Raw genomic sequence first — 22,839 nt, 5'->3', positions numbered from 1 at the left:
TTGTGTGCTGTAATAACGTATGTGCTTCATAGGTGGTACATACAGATTTTGTTGAAGCATGCTAAAGTTTACTTTAAATAATGTTGGTACTGACTATATTCACTTCCTCTTGGCCAGCATAGTTAATCATATTTCTTATTAATTCCACTCTTTTTTTGATCAATTGAACTTTATTTATTGACTAGCACTGACCATCTTGATTATTAGTCATATTGGCTCTAAGAGGACACCCTCACAAACATGGTAAAGACATGTAACAATCGTTCAAACAGTTACTGAAGCAAGGATCAAACCAAAGATCCTGGGAGCCATGCTAATGAATGATAACAACAAAAATAAAATATAAGCAGTTGTTCAATTCTGTCAATAAAATGATTTAAACCTGTGATTGTGAAACTGTGGTTTGAGTAGCACTGCTGATACACTAAACACCTCAGATGGTATGAGCAATGACCTTGAAAAAATCCTTAATGCACTGTGTGAAGTGAAATCTCTTAAAATCTGTGTAGGGCCCACAATTACATTTTGTAATCAGGTTGTATGATGACGTCCCAGAATCCTGGGTTTGATTCTAGCCTCAAGTCATTGACTGTGAGAGGGTGTGCATGCTCGGCGCATGTTTGTGTGGATTTTTCTGGGTTTTTGCCCCCCTTAAAACATGCAGGATGTTGCTCCAATTTGCCCATGGGTGTGGGTTAAAAATGCATGATTGTAAATTGACTTTTGATGAATACAGGATGTGCCATGCTCAGGGTGTATGACTCCTGACCACGATGAAGCTGTTAGTAAAGTAACGGTATGAGAGTGTTTAAAAAATCATGAAAATGTTTTTATTATTACAATTATTATTATTATTATTCACGTAAGTAAAACATTAAAATATTTTTTTAAATAACTGAAAAGTGGAAGGATTTATGTAGACTGCCAATGAAACATATGATTTCAATCTCGAAACATCTAACATTGACTTGTACGAAGAAGATGATATTTTACGTTGTTATTTTACATTAATGTTTATCTATTATCTATTATATAACTGCTCTTATACATTTATTATTTATCGTTTTTTGTTAAAGTTATAAACAAGATTGTTCTTGTATTTTGTTGAAACTATTGTCTATTGAAATCACTTACATGCTACGTTCAGATGCTGTAGATATGGATTAGACTAAACAATGTTCAGTATTCTTGAACGTTGATAGGCATTAAACATGGACAGTGTTATTGATCATATTACCTCATCTTGGCCTGCATCTCTGCTTAATCCTACCACTTATATACCTTTTATTCATTCTTATTGTCACTATCTACTGGACATTTTTCTTTAGATTTCCTTCCCTTCCTCCGTAGGTAACCTCTCCTTGCTTTGCCCTCGTCCTTGTCTTATTTCTGAGCTCTAACACACGTCCCTCTCCGCCACACGGCCGCCTTCAAATTAATATATTGATATTGACAAGCCATCTGCCACAGGCATAAATTATTGGAAGGAAGAAGGCTTTGGTCACGTGACTCTTACCATCCATGATGATATACACACCCCCTCAGGGATGGACACTCCACTGTAGGTGCCATTTTGCAACGCGTTTGGCAGACAGAGGTTTGAACGGGTATTTGTTGGTTCTTCTGTTAAAAATAAGGCTCATGGATGTATGTTTAAAGTAACATTAGCAATCAGCACTAAACTCACTGGAATTCATTACACCTACCATTTACACATTTTATTTATTTATGTCTATGTAGAATCATGAGTAAAGACCCTTCAATTAAAGAAAGGAATTATATCAGAAATGGAGGTGGTAGTGGTGGTACCAGTTGAAGTGGTAGATGTGGAAGTGCTAGTAGTAGTAGTAGTAGTAGTAGTAGTAGTGGTATTAATAAAAATAATGATAAAAGTGAAGTTAGTAGTAGTAATAGCTGTAGTGGTAAGTGTGAGGGTAGAAAAGAAGTGTTATAGAAACGGTGGTGTTGGTAGTAGTAGTAGTTATTGGAGCGGTAGTAATAGTAATGGTGGTGGTAGTGGTGACAGAAGAAAAGGTAGTTGTGGTAAAAGTGTGAGTAGCAGCAGTTGTAGTAGAGGGTAGTAGTAGTAGTAGTATTGTGGTGGTAGTAGATGGTGGTAGTAATTATTGTAGCGGTATAACTGTGGTAGTAGTATGAGCAGTTGTTATGGTAGTAATAATGTCAGTATGTGTATTAGAAGTGGTAAAATTAGCAGGCCTATTGTAGTAGTGTGTATAAGATTAAGTCACCATTACTGTGGTTGTATTGTAGTACTGTGGTATGAGTAACACAATTGATAATAGTTTTAGTAGTAATAGTAGTAGTGGTTATAGTTACAATAACATTAGTAGTAATAATAACTGTAATATATTAATGCTAGTTGTAATTTTAATAGCAGTGGTAGTAATAGTAGTGGTACTGGCAGTGAAGTACTAATAGTGGTGGTGGCAATAGTAACAGTAGTAATCGTTGTAGTAGTAGTAAGAGTAATAATAGTTGCTGTATTAGTTATTATTAGTATTCATAGGTGATAGTAGTCATAGTAGTGGCAGTATTATTAGTATTGTAAGTAGGCTAGTAGAAGTGGTTGGAGTAGTAATATGAAATTATTTCTATACAGTTCTATACAAGCCTGTAATGCTAATGGAAAACATCTACACTACATAAGTAAAAGTATGTGGAAATATCTTTATATATATATATATATATATATATATATATATATATATATATATATAATTGCCCTTTCATTTTGCAACACGGCAAACACACAAAGCAAGCCGTGCCTCCCCAACCAACATCTTTGTGAAAAATTGGAGCAGGGCCTTTACTCTCAACATCAGCGCCTGTCCTGAGATTTCGTGGTTAAAACAAAGCATAAATCCTTACAGTCATTTTGCAAATTCTGTAAATAGCCTTTCCGGAAGAGTATATGCTGTTATTGCAGCAAAAATTTACCCAACTCCACATTAACACACAAAATGTGTGTTTTCATGTTTGAAAATCACAAATAACGTAGTTTGGGATGTAGATATGTCCAGCTGTATGTCATTCATCTGCACACACCCACTTTCAGCAGCGTGCACGCTTAGCAAATTGGTCAATGCTCTAATCATCTAGATGAGGCTTCACCGAGTTAAGAAGATCAGCCAATCAGCCAAGTGCTCGCTGCCCTCTGGCCACTGCTGACCCCCTGACCCCTTTTTGCTGACCCCCAGGCCAAGGGTCACCTTCTAAGGTCAACAATCGCTGGACACTGCGCTGGACAGACCTGTCGCCATGGATACACCCCAGTCCCAGGAGGCACTGGGAGTCATGGCAACGATCCCTGGAAGCGCCAATCTGTAAAGTGTTAGGGATTTTCTACAGAGCTTCAGCGCACCCTGCTGGTGATACCCGAACTCGACCTACTGTCTTTTTTACCAACATCTGGAACATCTGTGATGAACAATACGATCCAAACGACTGCATTAGTGACGCATAAACACAAATTATTTTCTAAAAAACGACTATTGTTTTTAAATGCTTTTTAAACCAGTGTCTAGGTTTGTCAGGATTGGTGGGGAAATTAATAGTGCACAACACAAAGAGGTTTTGGATAAAAAAATTTTTTTGATAAAAAATAGGGCAGTGTGGTAGCTCAGTGGTTAAGGTACTGGACTAGTGATCAGAATCTTGTTGGTACTACTGCCAAGTTACCATTGCTGTTGGAAGTAGTAGTAGTTATTGGAGCGGTAGTAATAGTAATGGTGGTGGTAGTGGTGACAGAAGTAATGGTAGTTGTGGTAAAAGTGCAAGTAGCAGCAGTTGTAGTAGAAAAAGTAAAGGTAGTAGTAGCATGGTGGTGGTACTAGGAGTAGTAATAGTATTGACTGTGGTCGTGTTAGCTGTTGTGGTAGTATTAGTAGTAGAAGAAGATAAACAGAGAAGTAGTGGTGGTGATAGTAGTGGTACAGATGGTGGTAGTTACTGTTGTGGTGGTATAACAGCTGTAGTATTATTTGGGCCCCTGAGCAGGGCCCTTAACACTCAATATCTTGCATGGAATTCATGCATAACTGTACATCGCTTTGCTAAATACTGTGGATGTAATAGCTGTGAAAACACATCAGGGTGAATGGTTTCAGGTTTTTCTTTATTATTTTTTCCTAATAAAAACATTTCCTAATAAAATACTTTTTTCAAACTGTATTTTTTATTATTATGTGGCTGGGTCACCTGAGTATTTCAGCTTGTTTAAATTAATGATGCATTTATTAATTCAGTAATTTATTTATTAATCTCATTTAATAAGTGCTTCACTTTAAGCCAAGCCAAAAGCAATTTGGGTGGTCTGTTTTGGTGCTTCTAAAATCACATTTGACAATCTGGACAATAATTAATTCAGATTTTGTATGTGTATTTTTAAAGATATGACCAGGTCTTTAAGAACCCACATTCAATTTATGAAAGAAGGTAAATTTGCCATCGATTAATGAAAAGAAGTTGCAACAAGACTACTTTCTGACTTCTACAGCAGTATACAACAGTGTGTACTCTCCTTATCAAATGGCAGGCTTTTTTGGTGGAAAAATAAGTTAACATACTTTACATTTATTTCCACATTCTAATGCACAATCTGACAAGATTTTTCTTTTCATGACACCTTTTTTGTTTATATTTCCCAATTTTTTAAGTTTATTCCTTCTGGCGAATGTTTTACTTATTAGCATCTACAATGGATTCTGCACCCACCTGAATCCAACCGATTCTACAGGTCTAGGTGTTTAAAGCATGCGACCTTGGGTGTGTTCCAAATAGCTCTTACTTTCTATACTTGTAAACTAGGTTTGGTATAAAAATAAATGTCTTTACACCCAACCTAGTGCACTAAATATAAAATAAAGACTAATTTGGGATTTAGCCAATTACTCACGCTAGCTCAGTGTTATAGATAGATCAGTGTTGCTCAGCCGGTCTGTTATTGGCGTTTTGTTTGTAAATTGTAACCTTTCACGCTACAACAAAGTAAAAAATGTCCACAGAGCTGCTCGAAGCGACGGTATGTCTCCATATGTTGTCTAAAATAGTGTTTTCTATTTTGTACTTTTGCTCCTAGCAGCTTTTCTTCTGAGGTTTTAGCTCAGGGTCAATGCTAAGTGTAAAGCAGCAGTACTACTAACTTACAATCACGGTGTTCCGTACAGCAGTCACAGCTGATGTTCCATACAGTTCTGCTTAATTAAAATGTTTAATAACTATATTTGTTTTCTTACGAGATTAATCAAAATGTAATATTACTGATATTAAACATTTATATGGATTAACTTCATTTTACACCCAATCAACAAACCTGTGCTAAAGCAGAAAATACTAGACTAGAAAATGACTAGACTAGATTATTGTTTAATGACCTTAACTTACTTTTTATTTATCTATTGTTTGATTTAATCAAATATAACCTAACACCAGAGTCTCCAGATTTAATTTAGTGTGCTGTAGAGGTTGTATTTACTACATTTAACATCAGAAATACAGATGCATTTTGGCCAGTGGTGCACAAACCTTTGTATACAATTTTACATACATCAATTTAAATGATTAATTTGGTGGTGTAGAATATTCTGTAACGTCATTTATCCTATTTTGGCATGGTGTCTTTATTCCTCATTAGCTATGATTTACTACAGCTGGTGACTTCTGTGGTTATTTAAATATGGCTAGTTTGATTGTACACGTTGGACTTTAGATTGGCATTACAGTTAAAGAGTCTAGTGTCCCTTGGAGCCATTTCTAAGTCACATTTTGAGGAAAGTTAATCTGTACAAACAATTTGAAGTATTAAGTTCTATCGTAATGTTATATTACTTATACATGTATGTAAAATGTATAAACTGCAGCTTTAATACAAAACTCCATGAAGACCACCAACTGTATAGAATGCAGTCATGTATTGAGCACTGAATGGAATATTATATAAATGACTTTGCACAATGATGCTTTAACTGTCCTAGAAATCGTTCCAAGCCAAATTTTACTGAAGCATGTTCTTATTTTTTTAACCTGCCATACTGGGGTATAACTATGAGGTGATGGAAGCCACATTTACTTTGTTATTCATCAAAATAAAACAAGGCACAAATTAAATGAGAGAATAAAAATATTAGCGTGCTTATCTACTTTTAACCCATCCTGCTGTTTCTGACACTGTTCTTTGTGCAGATAATGGTGGAGAGGTTGCGAGTGGCTGAGCTGCGGTCCCTCCTTTCTACTATGGGAAAGGACAAGAAGGGACTGAAGAAGGAATTGGTACAGAGAGCCACGGATCTCCTCCATAAAGAGTTGCATCCTGAGCTTCTCTCCACCATCCGTGAGCTTTACAACCGCCGCCATTCCACTGGCAATGACAGCAGCAGACGCTCACAGGTCATCACTATCCCGATTGCCTCTGATGTCTCAGTCAAACACCCCAGGAAATCTGACCCTTCAGCCCAAAGACCTGTTTATAAACCTGAGAGGCAGATGATCAAGCTCCCGTTCTATCAAACACTGGAAACTGTCATTGCTCCAGTATCATTAGGTACACAGTAAATATTTGTTAGTATTACTTTTACGGATAAATATAATTACTATATTTACCTGTCTTAGGATACCCAAAACAAGCTCCCAAGCATTCCTTGAATGATCATTTTCCCTCATATTATTTGTACATTTGGTTAATTACTCAAATACAATATATGTTTGCTAGATTTCATGTATGGTTGAGAATTGGGAACTCAAGTGAAGCTGCATCATAGAAATCAAATTATGATTTCTAAACTTCAGATTTGCATTATATTTTATTATGATTATCATTGTTATTTTTAATGTACACATTTATTCTTGCTAACTTCTTTCTTAGTGCCATTATCAGCAAATATTCTTCAGACCAGTTACGTCTCATTTAGCCTGACTTCAAGACAGTGGTCTCAGATCAAGAACTGTCAGTAAGTCAAGCACCTCGTCAGACAATAAGAAAACTGCTATAGTTTTAATTACAGATTTGTGTTTTATCCTTTCAGCCATCTCGATTTAAGTACAAAACAAGGAAGTTGGGACAATTTTTGAAATGTTAACTGACAAAAGTACAAAAAAACGATCCAGTGTTTTACTGACTATTGTATCTGACCACAGAACACATTTCCATTGTCTTTTGGTTTATCTGAGATGAGCTTGGGACCAAGGGCTGGAAAGTCTCACACATTCAACTGTGGTTTCTAGTCTAGTGGTAAACCATGTCTCATCTTTGCTTGAGTTTTTGGTGGATCCTTTTTTGTACCCAATCCTGATACCCTCAGCTGTTACCAGTTCACCTCCTTATTGTGTAATGTTTCAGACAGTGTAACTTAAATATTCAAAAATGTTGTAAACTGTAAATAACCTCAAATATTTTAATGATTCCTGGTGATCTTTCACTCCACAGAGAGATCAGGGCTGGAGTTAAGTCTGTTCAGGTGGTGCTAAGGTAAGGTATTTCTATAAATCATATGTTTTGTTCTTACATATATACCTATAGATTGTAAATAGCACATAAAGTGCAGATTTGATTGGTCTTGGTGTCAATAAATCCTGTTGTGCCATTTAGAATTTGCTACACAGAGAGCATCGGTGTTGAAGATGATCAGTATCCTACAAAAATTTCAGTTCTGGTTAACGGCATGGACTGTCCTGTACAGGTGTGTGTGTGAGAGAGAGAGAGAGAGTAAATTGTAACTTAGATGTGAATATAATTAAAATCATGTTGCCTGAATTGGCGCTCTGTCAAAATTGTATTCCTGCTTCATGCCCAGTGTTTCATAAAGCCACCAGACACACAGACCCTGACTAGTTGTTTAATAATTTTAAGGTTTTTTTTTGTCTTCTTCTTAAATCTTTATGGGTTATGTTTTCTTTTATGATCAGACTCGATATTCCTCCAATAAAAAAGGGCTGGAACCATCTCGTCCATGTTGTCCAATAAATCTCACTTCACTGGTAAATCAGTTAGCTGACAACTATGTCTCAATCATCTGGGAGAATTTCGGCAAGGTACAACAATTCTTTTTATCACTTTTTTGCTTTAACACTGTGGGGAAAAAAATTCATTTGCTCACCGTCTCTCGTGTGTTTGTGTGTGTAGCACTACTCTGCTGCGATATATCTGGTGAGGGTGTTCTCATCGTCAGAGCTGCTGGAGCAGCTGAAGAAAAGCGGAGCAGAAAGTGTGGAGTGCTGCAGACAGAGAAGTGAGTGGTTTGTTACTTTCAGGCTTAACATTAAGTGTCCAAATCAAATCAGCACCAGTAAGCAAACCTCACTAAAATAATGCAAACCCCTTTCTTCCTTCTTATAAAATGTGTAAACAAGACAGGACTTAAATTATTAGACCACCCTTTTTTTTATAATTATTATTATTTCATGGATGAACCACACAGAATCCTATCAGCCTGATATACAACACTGTTCTTTAATCTGTGTGTTACAGTTTGTGAAAAGCTGCACTGTAATACTGAGAATGAGATCACAACAACTGGGCTACAAGTTTCTCTTATCTGTCCGGTAAGTATTAAAAACAGGTAGAGAAACACTGTTGAGATCTTGAGATGTAGAGTTTAAATTTCAGCTCAAGGACTGGCATCCGGGGTGTGTTACTGCACCTGACTCACCACATCCCTGACCAGGATAAAGCTGGGGTAAAACATGAAAATAAAATAGTCTGGGCATCCAAAATGGGGATCTGAGATGTGCATGTTATTATATTGTTTGTTAATGCAAAAGAATCTGGGACTGAGCTTCACTGATGTGTGGTGTTGGAGTGATTAAAGATTCCACCATTATTGGTTAGACTAGTAATACAATCATGTAAATTTTATTGGTGTATCATCAGTGTGGATATCTGTCGTGTGTCTCTTTTAAAAGCTGGCGAAAATGCGCATGTCGACCCCTTGTCGAGCGCAGACATGTGCCCACCTGCAGTGCTTTGATGCCACCTTTTACCTTCAGATGAACGAGACAAGGCCAAGGTGGACATGTCCTGTCTGCCACAAACCTGCCCTGTTCGAAGCTCTGCGGATCGATAGGTAATGTCCTCGCCACAGACCCCTGCTTTGTTGTGGTGGTCCATTCAGGAGAGCATTGTACAGGTATTTGTTTGTGTTGACAGCAGTGTTTAAAGAGAAAAAAATGGAGTTGAGTCAAGGTGTCTTCCTCCACATCTATAAAAGTGGGTAGTGCGAGGGCTGGAAAGCATGTCAGCAGACAAATCCAATAAATAGATCAAATGTCTGTTGCCTAGGGAAAATATTAGTTATAGCAATAAAGGATCATTTTCTACATCCCTAAAGTGTAAAATCTACATTATTCTTTTTCCACTTCAGTTTACTTCTAAAACTCTGTGACTCTCAGGTGTGTTCAGTTAATAAAGTAGAAATACTTTGTTGGTGTACTCGAGTACATTTTGGGATATTTACAAATAGGAGGAAATAGTTATTCAATGACTTCTTAATGAAACCACAAATTGTCCATGGACAGGTGCATTATACAAGATTTTACAACATGATCTCAGATGTATGATATGGACGGTAGGAATTCAGCAGTCACTTGTAAAGTACAGGATGACCAAAAAGCAACAGGAACAACAGTTACACACACAGATCAAACAAAAATAAACCAAAATGCTGTAAAAATGTATTTTTTATTAAACATGTCTCGAAGCTCTAATTGCCAATAGCAGCTTTACAACAAAGTTGGGAAGTCATTCATTTGTGAACCTTAATCTGAAGCCTTATTTTCACTATCTGATATCCTCAGGTATGTTGTACAAATAAAAAGTCAAAACATTGTGAATATTAGGAACGAAAACAAAAGTGGTCATCCAGAATTTAAACAGATTTTGGCAACTTCATCCTCAGTAGTTCAGTAATTTTCGAAACATAAAAGTCTACTTTTACTAGATACCATTAGTTACCATTTACTACTTTATAGCATTCAGCTACATGATTAACCTTGTTTATACTGTGTATATGTGTACATTATGACTTGTACAGACTTTCCTACCACAAAAGCTAAATAAAGTTGAGAGTTTGTACTCTTTGTTGTGGTTGATGGTGGTGATAAAGACTGATGAGGATTGTTATTGTTGTGCAGTTTGCTGAGTGGCATAATCCAGTGTGCTGAGGAGGCCGTGCAAGAGATTGAGTACTTGTCTAATGGCTCCTGGAAAGCAGTGAGGAAGGAGGAGTGCAGCAAAACCTTAGACCATGTTCCACCCGGCCACAGTAAGACCTGCTTTAACTTGAAGTACCTGAAATACTTCAGCATTTTAAACCCAGTCTATTTTACCACATCTGCAGGATTTGAAGAATTACCATAAAGAGGCATTTTGACTTGATTCTGTAGACTTTAGAAATGAACAAAAAACCTGCTTAAATGCATTGAATTTCTTGTATGCAGTAATGGCACAGTTGCTGCAGATGTGGTAAATAGAGATTAGAGTAACAATGCTGGAGTATTGCTTTTGTTTACCAGTCTTGCATAGTAAAAATGGCCGGGGTGCAGCAGTGGATTTTAGGCCCCTTAAAAATTAGCTTTAGTAACAGTCAGTCTCAGCTACACAATGTAAGTCTATTCCTAAATTCACTGGTTTGGTCTTTCTTTTTAACATTTGCACTATAGAAAACAATGCTGTGGTGCTAGATATTGTGGATCTGACCGAGTGCTCATCTGACGATGATGATGATGGTGTACACAGGGAGGAGATTGTTTTGACACACGTAAGAACTGAAAGAGTGTGCTTCACCAAAGGTGGAAAGTATATGAAGTAATTTGTCCTATTAAGAATTCCTACAGTGTATTTTATTTCTTAAATTGTATTTTTCAGTTTCTTGATTGTGAATGTTTTTTTACGTATGTATTTTTTCTGTCAGTCGCTGATGTTTTGATGGTAAATAAACGTTTGTTTTTGTGTCTGACATGTATTGGTCTTGTGTGTGTCTTTTCCTCCCTCTGTTTATAGATATATAATCGCCATATAGATATATAGTTTATAGATATATATAAATGTGGGAAAACGCTGAAGGGGATGCCAATCCATTTTAGAGCATTACACCTATATAAATGTCTTCAGGTCTATTTGAGCAAGTAGAGTGGCACACTTAATTTGATTTATATATGAATATGATATTAACAAATAATAAATATTATGTAGAAATGACCCCTACTGATCAGATGATTTTTGGGGTGAACCATTCTCAACACTGCAGTGACATTAAGATGGTAAAAGCATGATAGTGAGTGTTGTTCTGTTAAGTGTGTTAGGTGCAGCAGAGTTGTTGGGATTTTTAACTAAACTTCCAACAGATACTGAGCCAAGGAAAGGATCAAACCCGAGTACCCACAGTGCTGTGTGAATACCAATGTACTAATGTACTGCCCTAGTTTATACATTGTAAATGTTGCAGTCATAACTGCTTTAGATTTTTTAATATTGCAATCATAATATATGTTAATAATACACAATTGATTACACTTATCAACACGCATTTAGGTCCCATTTGGTCCCAAATAAAGAACAAAATTATGTAAATATTCCCCAATGCTGAAACGACCCCTGTGGCAGATTGCTTAACAGAATTTGCATATTTACTCTGATAAGACAAAAAGGAATTAGTTCTACATCTTTTAGTTACATGTCCCTGGATCTTAAGTTCGAACCAAGTTTTGTTAAAAGTGTTTGAGTTTTGCATGTTTTGCGTTTCTGAATGTGAGTGTCCCTCGTCCAGGGTGTGTTACAATCGGACCCGCCGCGATCCTGACCCGGATGGAGCGTTTAATAAAAATTAAATAAAAGTTGTGCAGCTACCTGATTGCCCTCAAAATGAGTCTGACAGGTGAAAATATAGCTGAACACTTCAACATGTACCCAATTTATCTACCTGCGTTTAATCGATTCCAAAGCTTTGGAGTCGACTCTGTTTTTGAGACCTTGAATCTGAGAATCGACTCACACCCCTATAAACTCTCCTGCAGCGTTAGCTAGGTTAAATTTGGCTATTAGCTAACAACCAGCTGAACATATATTGTTATGTTTTGTTAGTTAGTTAACTAACCTTTAAATGGACACTTTAAGCGTTTCGCTTAATCAGGGTAATGTTATTGTTTTAGGTTTAGCCGAAGAGTTGACGTTAAAGGAGATAAACGATGTGTGTTTGTGTTAGTAAGCTTGTTAGCATGCTAGTGTCTTCTTAGGTTAGTTTTCTATATATGTTTGTAGATTTTTATTTGGGTGTCTTACACAGTAAATGTGCTATTTGTAGACCAGATAAATTCATTTGAGAAGGATTTATGTAGGCTAAGCTTTCTAGTACATAGTTTACCAAAGCTTTTTGCTCGAGCACCTGTTAACCTGCTGTTCACTTCATGAGTCTTGAACTGTAGGCCTGTTGTTTTAATCAGTTTTGAATCAGCTTGATTTCATAATTTTATATAATACAGAATTAACAGTGATCTGCTCAGAACTGAGTAAGCCAAAGTCTCTGATTAAGCAGATATATTTCTAATGAAGCCCCTCATCTTCAGCTGATCTTCCTGCCAGTTTAACAGAACTTGTTGTCGAGTCATGGCTCCCAAAAAGAAACCAGACCCCTTAAAAATAGGTGGCAGTGAAGGAGCAAAGAACACAGCCTTAAATATAGGAGCTGCCTCAGAGTAAGTCTTCACACTTGAGCACTTTTTAAGTAGAATTTAGTTGTTCAGACTGATGGTATTACAAAAATATATTGCAATAGGTTCATTCATGTAATGTTGTGTGGAGAAGTGTACCATCAGGTTTGTGTAGGTAAGAGTATGTTAAAACTTTTGCCTTTATATTTTGTCAGAGCAAACCTTGAGGCCCTGCAGAAGAAACTAGAGGAGTTGGACCTGGATGAACAGCAGAAGAAGCGTTTAGAAGCCTTCCTCACACAAAAAGCCAAAGTAGGAGAGCTGAAGGATGATGACTTTCAGCGCATTTGTGAGCTCGGTGCAGGAAACGGAGGTGTGGTTAATAAAGTCTGCCACAAACCCTCAGGACTGATCATGGCCAGAAAGGTAAGACACGGTTGACAGAAGAATTTGCATGATTTACTGTCAGCCAATAATTTTTTTTTCGCACTGAAACGTCAAGGCCACTGAAGCTAAAGTTTTATGAAGTAAAATCAGATATTCTTAGGAGTTGGGTTGGCTAAAATTATGATAATAATTTTGTCATTGTCATTGATGGGTGTTGGGGAAGTGACCTTGGATTGGATGAAAAAGGGGAAAATAAACAAATAGTGAAAATATGCAGATTTCTGGAGACATTTTTACAAAATATTTTGAGTCAAATAAACGTCCATTACAGTCAGTCATGGCTTGGTTTATTGATTGTGTGATGATATTTTTTTTAAATCATAGAACCAAGCAAATGTAACTTAATTGAACCAGTAGTGACCATTAAATGTGTTTTTGTTTTCATGTCACATTGTTTAGATTTTCTTTACTTATTTGATTAATAACTAATAATCTTTTCCGGTTGTTGAATGGTTAATGAGAGTTGTGTTTTTGTGTGTGTGTGTGTGTGTGTTACATTTAGATGATTCATCTTGAGATCAAGCAAGCAATCAGGAACCAGATCATTAGAGAGTTGCAGGTCCTACATGAGTGCAACTCTCCTTATATAGTGGGCTTTTATGGAGCTTTCTACAATGATGGAGAGATCAGCGTCTGTATGGAGCACATGGTGAGTTTGCATGAGAGTAATCGTACACAGTACAACCTCTGAAAACCCCAGATATTTAATTTGGTAGAGATTAAAATGCATAAAAAAGCAGTGAAGTGTGTTTTGGGTTATCTTGCCTAGATACGGGCACAAATTCATACGTTTATGCTTACGTATAATGCTTATAATACATTGCTTATTGTCATTACTTAAAATGTTAAATTGTGGAAGCACAGGCAGGAAGTATAAATGTACTAACTACAGGGGAAGACACCCAGTTGTGTAATGACTGAGATTTCACACTACAATACATAAACCAATCTAATCATGTTTTTATTTAAACTTGTTCACAGGGCCTGCAGTCATTTCCAAAAACATTGAGTAGTGATGTAAATTACAAAAGTGTTATACTGTATAACGTGTTACAGTGTCAAATTGTGGATTATGAAGGACAATGGATGAAATAAGACCTATTAATGATGATTTTCTGTCTTGTTGGGCACAGGATGGAGGCTCTCTGGATCAAGTACTCAAAGAGGCTCGGAGAATTCCTGAAGAAATCCTAGGAAAAGTCAGTATAGCTGTAAGTACCATATTTATGTAGATACACTTTTGATTCACTCTTAGTTTGTCTTACATACATACACAACAGTTCTTGCTTCTCCACAACATGCAGTCATTTGGATTGTTAGGAAATTGTTAGGAAAAGAAAAGTGGCTTGCTTTGTAATTACTGTTGCTAATGCTTAATCTAGGTAGTATTGTGTTAATCCAATCCATCAAATCATAGATAATCCAAGTTTTCTTTGAGGTTTTAGAAGGTTTGTGTAGTGATTTTGATATCTAGCTTTAATGCTTCTAATTTGATAGCTTTAAGATTTTCTTACTGTTCAGCTGCAAAACAAAACCAAAGGAGCAAACTTTTGGGCTTTTTAAGACATTTTACTTTTGTTTAAACTGGCAATTTTAAAACTTAGTTAACATTTTAAAATCACTTTATTATTTATTAAAAAAGATACTTTTTTGTCCTCCAGGTTTTAAGAGGTCTTGCATATCTCAGAGAAAAACATCAGATCATGCATAGAGGTAACAGCTCTATCTGTTAAAGCAGCACTGTAAATGAAAGGTTTATTTCAACTCCTTTCTATCTACATGTTGAATTAGCCTGTTTTATATTAATTAGCATTTTTAAATGTTTTATTATTTGCAGATGTCAAGCCATCAAACATATTGGTAAACTCTAGAGGGGAAATCAAGCTGTGTGATTTTGGAGTGAGTGGCCAGCTCATTGACTCCATGGCCAATTCTTTCGTAGGCACAAGGTCGTACATGTCTGTAAGTGTGATAAAATGTTCTTGCAAAATTAATATTTTTATAACAATGCTCTTTTAAAGCAATAAAAGGAGGTGATCACATTATTGTGATATTGCTTTGTAATTTTGAATCTAGTCAAGCTGTGAGCTAATGCTCGAATAGCATTTAATTTTTAAATAAAATGTATATATGTTGTGTGTGTTAAAGCCGGAGCGACTGCAGGGGACTCATTACTCAGTGCAGTCGGATGTTTGGAGTATGGGACTGTCTCTAGTGGAACTGGCTATTGGACGCTACCCTATCCCCTCCCCTGACGCAAAGGAGCTGGAGGCTATTTTTGGTCGCCCCATAGCCGACGGAGAAATGCAGAGTACTTCCCCACGACCCAGACCTCCAGGAAGACCCGTCAGCGGTAGGATCCTAAATGTGTTTTTGCTCACCAGTTAAACTTGGGGCTGACATTAAAGTCAGTTTAAGCTGACTTGTGCTTTGTGACATGACGCAGTAGCATACTGAAGGTGGTCATTAGAACAGCGGTGTCCAAACTTCATGTTGAGGGCCAAAAAACATGCAATAATGGGTCACAGACAAATAAAACATAAGATTAAAAACCTCAGTAATAATCAGTGCTTCTGGCCAGAGTTCATCCATCTTTGGGGGAATGACAATAAAGGTGGGTGACGAGTTAAAAGAAAAATATAATAAATAAGTAGTGAGACAAAAATGCAGATGCTTTCAGGTGCGCTGCATTATACAATTAATGTGAGACGTACCCAAATCAACAGCCAAAAAATATTTTTGAAAATAGCCAATGAGCAGTGTGAGCACCCTTATACCAAAAAGTTAAGTTTTACTACTCATCAAAACTTCTCACAGCTTTTGCTCAAGCCAAGTGGCTTCATCCCAAGCTGTTGGAACTCCAGCCAGGTCAATAGCATAGCTAAGATTCAGACCTGAGAGCTTGGGATCTTAGCAGGGTGGGCTAGCGCATGGTTCTTTCTTGCAACCTTGCCTACCCTTCATACAGAGCACCTTTCTGTTTGTCCATGAGCATCATACAGCTGAAAGAATCATGAGCATCATTTCTCTGTCCTTTTCCTTACACCTAAATTTGTGACTAATTGTTTGGTTTTTTTTGCCTCTCTTCTTTCTTTAGGTCATGGCCCTGTCATGGCTATATTTGAACTGCTGGAGTACATAGTCAATGAGGTAAAGAAGGCTGTATTTAGTCTTTTTAATTCCTCCTAAATACACAGCTAATTTTTGTTTTCTGTTTTTCATATTTTGTGCCTGTGTGTTTTACTTCCACAGCCTCCTCCTAAACTGCCTCAAGGAGTCTTCACTGCAGATTTCCACGACTTTGTGACCAAATGGTAAATAGCTAGTATCTACCAGCCCATAAGAACCTGTTCTATTTATCGTATGTTTGATGATGTATACAGTTGCTAATGTAATGTCGTTGTGTTTTCTAGTCTTATCAAAAACCCTGCAGATAGAGCAGACCTGAAGATGCTAATGGTGAGTATTCTTTGCAGTACCTATAATCAAACAGGCACCCAGGTCCCATCTCAGTAAACATTCTGGTCCACATTCCTAATTTGGTACGGTTTTATGACAATTGCCTTTCATTTTTATTCTATCCTGGCTTGGGACTGGCAGTGAGTGCACACTGACAATCTCAATGGCTAGGCTGTTTGGCCAGAACACCGCCCTTACGGACATAGCCGCTCATGTCTGCGTAGACACCTGACAGCCAAGAGTGGGATAGCATATTTTACCCAGCGCCACCCGAGCGCCCTGCGTTTATATTCACACTAATCATCAGAAATGTCCCTTATCTTGTTCAGTTGGTCACCCTGTAAAAACATACAATGTACGTTTTAATAATCCCATGGTTGGACCCGTTTGAGAACCTTTTAGATGAAACACAAAGGTAACAGCCTATCACAGAGGGTCTTACATTGTAATTTTTTGCTTACCTTTGTACACAGTAAAAGTTCCGTTTTGAGCTGAAAGTGCTGTAGATGAACATCCAGCCAGTGTGGACATGTTTCATACAGTGTTATGGGGTTATGTTTGTTCACAGAACCACACGTTCATTAAGCGCGCTGAAGTGGAGGAGGTCGACTTTGCAGGCTGGCTGTGTAAAACAATGGGGCTTAACCAACCCAGCACACCCACCCGGACGTCAGAATAACTGAGTGACGGAAGCACTTTCAGTCTCACTCGCTCACCTTCAGTCTCTCTGCTTCACTGGGACACACTGAACCAACTTTTAGTTGAAGTCAAACGTTTAGATACACTTTATACGCCTGTGTGGCGTATATCATGGCAGTTTTGGCATTTTCAGGAGCATAAATATTTTAAACACATTATTTTGACATTTCCACAAGTGACACAATTTGTCAGCTCTGAATTTACATACAGCATCTAAGATTATTCAGTGTGTGATAAAAAAAATAGCCTGAACGAATTCCTGTCTAGTGATTAATTGACTCTTGCAGGAGGCTTCAGCCCATATAAATAGAGCTCGTCTGACTGCACCCATTACAAATGCAACGGAAATTTCGGGGTGGGAAAAACAGGCCCACCATACTTAGGAATCTGCTGGATTTGAGATGCTACTGTCTACAGTCAAGTTAGCTTTACATCATCATGGGCTTTAAAGGCTGTTGTGCAAGTAAAAAAAAGCCCCTGCTTCTGCTTTTCTATTGTTTATGTGATTAGCTACGAACTTCAATCATGCTTTAATGTGCTTTTTTGGAGCAGGGGCTGTTTTGTACTGCAGCCTTTAAGCCCATGGCAATGTCAAGCATGCTCGTCTGTGTTAAATGCTTATACTGTAGCTGTATGTATTCTTTTAATCCAGCTGGTTTTGCTATTATTTTAAAAAGAAACTCACTTTCTTAACCACTTATCCAATTAGGGTTGCGGTGCTGGAGCCTATTCCAGCTTTTCAATGGGCGAAAGGCTCAGTAACATTTAACTTAATAAAATACATACGTTGAATTTATAAAAAGGACATCTTTGGACAATTGTGTAAATGTTTCAATGACTTTGTCACAGAAAAAGCATACATTTTTTAAAAATACATATGTATGTAAACGTTTGACTTCACCTGTACATTGCAATCATTCTACATCCTGTTTTATAGAGTATCTTGCTCGTTGAAATATCACAAATTAACTGTACTTTTGCATCCACACATGCATGCACGAATCAAATTAAGGCGTCTCAGGTGAATCTTGCATAAGGAAATACTTGTATAGATATAAACAATCTTTATCTGGACCTACATTATATGCTACAGTTAATATATGCAGTAAAATATTAAATGTTCCCCTTAAGCACTTGTCTGGCAGTCATGATTTAAGTCCTTCTTTAGGCATTTGATTTACATAGGAAATGATTGTCCATGACTAAAAGCCATCCTGTTTTTAAAGAAGTCTGCATTTATACTGTCTTTTCACTTCAAGTTTGGTTAAACTATCTGTAATCATTTAGTGTGATAAACGTTATAACAGGTCCTTAGAAAACGTTAGTTACTGTTTTATACAACCCCTGGCAAAAATTATGGAATCACCACTCTTGGAAGATGTTCTGTCAATTGTTTAATTTTGTAGAAAAAAAAATAAATCACAGACATGCCACAAAACTATCATTTTTCAAAATGTCAACCTTCTGGCATTAAGAAACAATAAAAAAAAGAAACAAATATAATAGTTGTGGTCAGTCACAATTGCTTTTTTTAGATCAAGTAGAGGAAAAAAATATGGAATCACTCAAATCTGAGGAAAAAAATATGGAATCACTCTGTAATTTGCAGTTTAAAAACAAAACATCTGCAGCAGATTAGATTTGCTAATTATTCTTCAGTTTAAAAAGAGTGCTCACACCTCGGAGAGCTGTTGCACAAAGCAGATTGTCATGAATCATGGTTCCAACACAAGATATGTCAGTTGAAACAAATGAGAGGATTATAAAACTCCTTCAAGAAGATAAATCATTGTGGAATGTCGCAAAAGATGTTGGTTGTTCCCAGTAAGCTGTGTTTAAAATCTGGACCAAGTACAAACAAAATGGGAAGGTTGTAAAAGGGAAGCATACTGGTAGACCAAGTAAGACATCAAAGCATCAAGATAGAAAACAAAGCAATATGTCTTGAAAACAGAAAATGCACAACAAAACAAATGAGAAACAAGTGGCCGGAAAGTGGAGTCAATGTCTGTGACTGAACTGTAAGAAATCACCTAAAAGAAATGGGATTTACATACAGAAAAGCCAAACAAAAGCCACCAGTAACAAAGTAATAATGGTGCAGTGTTTTCTAATGATTCCATAATTTTTTCCTCAGATTTGAGTGATTCCATATTTTTTTCCTCTACCTGATCTAAAAAAAAAGCAATTGTGACTGACCACAACTATTATATTTGTTTCTTTTTTTATTGTTTCTTAATGCCAGAGGGTTGACAGTTTGAGAAATGATAGTTTTGTGGCATGTCTGTGATTTATTTTTTTTCTACAAAATTAAACAATTGAAAGAACATCTTCCAAGAGTGGTGATTCCATCATTTTTGCCAGGGGTTGTAGCACTGTGCATTATAAAGCGATAGTTATACTGCAGTGTCTCTCTTCAACCAGCAGGGGGCAGAAGATACATCTCTACATTTTGATTCACTGAGTGTCAGTTTCAGCTACAGTACTGTGAAGGCTCGGATTCCACTTTAAGTTTATGGCCTGTGGGCTGACCATGTGCTGGTTTATTTAAACCTTGTAATTATTTTACTGTAGTTAGAGGGCCACTTTTAGAATTTCTAGTTGGTTATTTATGTAGGATAAACTGTAGAGGGACTTTTTCTTTGTGCAGGTGTCTATGAATTTACTGGCTCTAAACAACAGCAAACATGAAAAAGACAGTTGTCCCCTTTGCTCTCAGAATTTTTTCCCTTTCGGATGTTCCTGTATTTAGGGGTCACCACAACAGATCGTTTTGGTCTGCATACCTGATTTTGCACTGTATGCCCTTCCTGACACGACCCTCCTAATTTTATCTGGGCTTGGGACCGGCACCAAGAGCACGCTGACAAGTGCAGTTCTTAATGACTAGGCTGTTCAACCCTCAAGCTCCACCTAGTGCCCCACTTCTCAAAGACACACTGCCAGTCATGTCTGTGTAAACGCAGAACCCCAGATCTCAGTGGTAGTGGGCACAGTTATTTGTCATGGATTCCACAAGTTGTTAGAAACATTAACATTGCGTTGGTTCTTGTTTACATGATTGCATAATGTAATTTCAGCAGATTTGTCAGCTGCTCATTCATTCGGCAAATCTCCCGTCCCAAAGTACTGTAGCAAATTTAGATCTGGTGACTAAGAAGTCATTGAAGTACACTGCACTCATTATGTTTATGGAACTAGTTTAAGCTGATTTGTGCTCTGTGACATGATGCAGTATCATACTGAAGGTGGTCATTAGAACAGGGGTCCAAACTTCTCATGTTGGGGGCCAAATAGAGAAAAAAAAGTGCAATAATGGGCCACAGACATAAAAATTAGGCCTAGTTAATTACTATTAATGACACATTTTTTTTATTTGATTGATTAAAACCTTATAACTAAAATTTTGCTTACCAGAAAAAAACAAAACTAATGGGAACATTATTACACTCCACCTTTCTGACCAATTAAGCATACACAGTTTCCTCTGAAATCAGTGAAAGAAGCATTTTCCCAGCTTGCCTGACATCTTTGGACTTTCTTTAGAGCTGCCATGTCTGTCTATATTAGAAATGTGAGCCACTCTGATCACACTTGTTTTTATTTGGATACTCACAGGAAAAAGCATGTGAACAGGGCTTCCCAATAAAGTGACCACTGAATGATCAATGCTGATTCTTAAAAGATATGATAGTGTTCCAGGTCTTTCATAAAAGTGGGAAAAGTGAAGTATACCTGTTATGTACCCACCTCTTTTTGTGCTGCAAGTATTTATTTATATATATTGTGATTGACATCAGCATGGCCAGCAGAAATCTGATCCAGTTTCACTAATCCTGCTCTGAGTCACTTTGTAAATAACAGACATGATTATTGTGCGTCACTGCGCAGAGACGGCAATCTGATCACCGACATGCAAAACATATCATGTGACCATTTACTTATGTACAATTCCTTTCAGCTTTTCAAATACCGAATCATAAAGGACCTCTATAGAAATTATTATACACATTAAGCTAATTTTGTTGTCACTGGAAATAAAAACAGCAACGTGCCATTTGTTTCCATTTATAGAGAGTTCGAGGTCCCGAGTTTGATTGTTAGTGGTGTTGCGGGTCAGGCAGTGTGCTCAACAGACACAAGTGGCTGCATTTGAGGGAGGGGAGGTTTGATAGGGTTTCTCATTGCTTCAATTGTAATGTTCACTGCCTGTTTCAGGTGTCGACATAAAGTGGGGGTACACATAGGGTAAAGTGTGGCCTTAAGTATGCGGTACTGCTCTCTGAAAGAATTCACCACTGGTTAGAGTAAAAAAAGTAACCGGTAACTAAAGTGTAAAATCAACTTGTCTCCAGCTCTCGGCCAGCGTAGAGGTAGTCCAAGAGGTGGATACATTTTAATAAGAAATTAGAATCAAGAATTAGAGTCTGGAGAAACACGTTGGTATTCTATTGTGTTCATTGGTGTCTTTAAAATGACACAAACTGACTGCAAAATGTATGTCATAAATTAAATGTTATAGAAATATTGTCATTTAACTTTCTGGCGAGAGCCTTTAACTTGTCGTTGGCTATTATAATGAACTATAAGCAGTTCAAGCTTGAGTGCTGATTTTGGAGCAGAGGCTTTTAATGAAACAGTCTTAAAAAACCATTGTAATGTGAGGATGTACATTTAAAAATTGTTTATTTACTTTTGCTCTTTATACCAAACGTACAGGGCTTTCAGATGGTACAGCGGTCTGTCATGCTAGCCCTTCTATAACTGCTGAGACCCTGGTTGGAATCTCAGTGGTGCTGTCGACTGGCCAGGCATCTAGACAGACATGACTGGCTGTGTCTGAGGGGTGGTTAACCAAAGCCCAGTGATTGATTAACGACCCAATGTAATTTTATTCTTTTATAAAAATCATCTCCTGTTTTGTTTCATATGTTACATAATATAATATATATAATAGATATTATATTATATAGAATTTGTATTATTATATAATATCCTTAGTGATATTGTTAGTCCATTGGTGCAGTTGTATGCATTCAGACATCATTGTTTTCTAATTGCATTTTTAATGAACACCCCCCCCCCCCCCCCCCCCTCTCTTTTCTCAATCAAATTACTTTACTCTGATCTGTTCATGTGTCTATAAGCTCCCACCAGATACCAGATTGGTCCACACTTTGGCCCCTGTAAATAAGGGCCGCTGCATTTCGGAGCCATTCTGGGTATTTTGACCTGCGGCCGTCTCGAGACACACAAACATGCCGAGGTGGCTTTAAGTCCTCTGCATCGCTGCGGCAAACTCTGCAGTCATTAATATGCACAAATGCAAATGAGCGGGTAATTAAGAGCGGGAGTTCTACAGAGGCTCTTTGATTGCTAATGAATTCTAATCCGCAAGAAAGGGGGATGGGTTGATGAAAGAAGAATGACGGCGGAGAGAAAGCGCAGTGAACTTGATGTACTGGCGCTGTGTGAAAGAAAGCGAGTCGGAGTGGGGGAACAAACCTTCACTGTGGCTGCTGATAAATAGTTGATTTGTCCTCCACAATAAAGAACATGCTTAAGCTGGCACACTAC

At 37.3% G+C, this 22,839-nt stretch overlaps 2 protein-coding genes across 2 annotated transcripts; both read left to right on the top strand.

The window, feature by feature from the left end:
* The first annotated feature begins 4,937 nt into the window (after positions 1-4,937).
* Positions 4,938-10,956, top strand: pias4b (protein inhibitor of activated STAT, 4b). Its single transcript, XM_062987937.1, has 11 exons — positions 4,938-5,041; positions 6,202-6,559; positions 6,881-6,965; positions 7,442-7,483; positions 7,604-7,694; positions 7,921-8,046; positions 8,138-8,243; positions 8,483-8,556; positions 8,917-9,077; positions 10,144-10,274; positions 10,672-10,956. The coding sequence occupies exons 1-11, from the start codon at positions 5,015-5,017 to the stop codon at positions 10,818-10,820; spliced, it is 1,350 nt and encodes a 449-aa protein (XP_062844007.1). The 5' UTR covers positions 4,938-5,014; the 3' UTR covers positions 10,821-10,956.
* A 1,338-nt stretch (positions 10,957-12,294) lies between these two features.
* Positions 12,295-18,392, top strand: map2k2b (mitogen-activated protein kinase kinase 2b). The gene is made up of 11 exons (XM_062987371.1): positions 12,295-12,702; positions 12,873-13,083; positions 13,607-13,753; positions 14,238-14,315; positions 14,766-14,817; positions 14,942-15,066; positions 15,253-15,457; positions 16,202-16,254; positions 16,357-16,418; positions 16,518-16,563; positions 17,132-18,392. The coding sequence occupies exons 1-11, from the start codon at positions 12,614-12,616 to the stop codon at positions 17,240-17,242; spliced, it is 1,179 nt and encodes a 392-aa protein (XP_062843441.1). The 5' UTR covers positions 12,295-12,613; the 3' UTR covers positions 17,243-18,392.
* The last annotated feature ends 4,447 nt before the right edge of the window (positions 18,393-22,839 follow it).

The sequence above is a fragment of the Trichomycterus rosablanca genome, chromosome 25 (genome assembly GCF_030014385.1).
Source record: "Trichomycterus rosablanca isolate fTriRos1 chromosome 25, fTriRos1.hap1, whole genome shotgun sequence".
Classification (NCBI taxonomy): Eukaryota; Metazoa; Chordata; class Actinopteri; order Siluriformes; family Trichomycteridae; genus Trichomycterus; species Trichomycterus rosablanca.
Note: the sequence above shows the minus strand (reverse complement) of the source record. Positions and strands in the feature narration are given on the sequence as shown.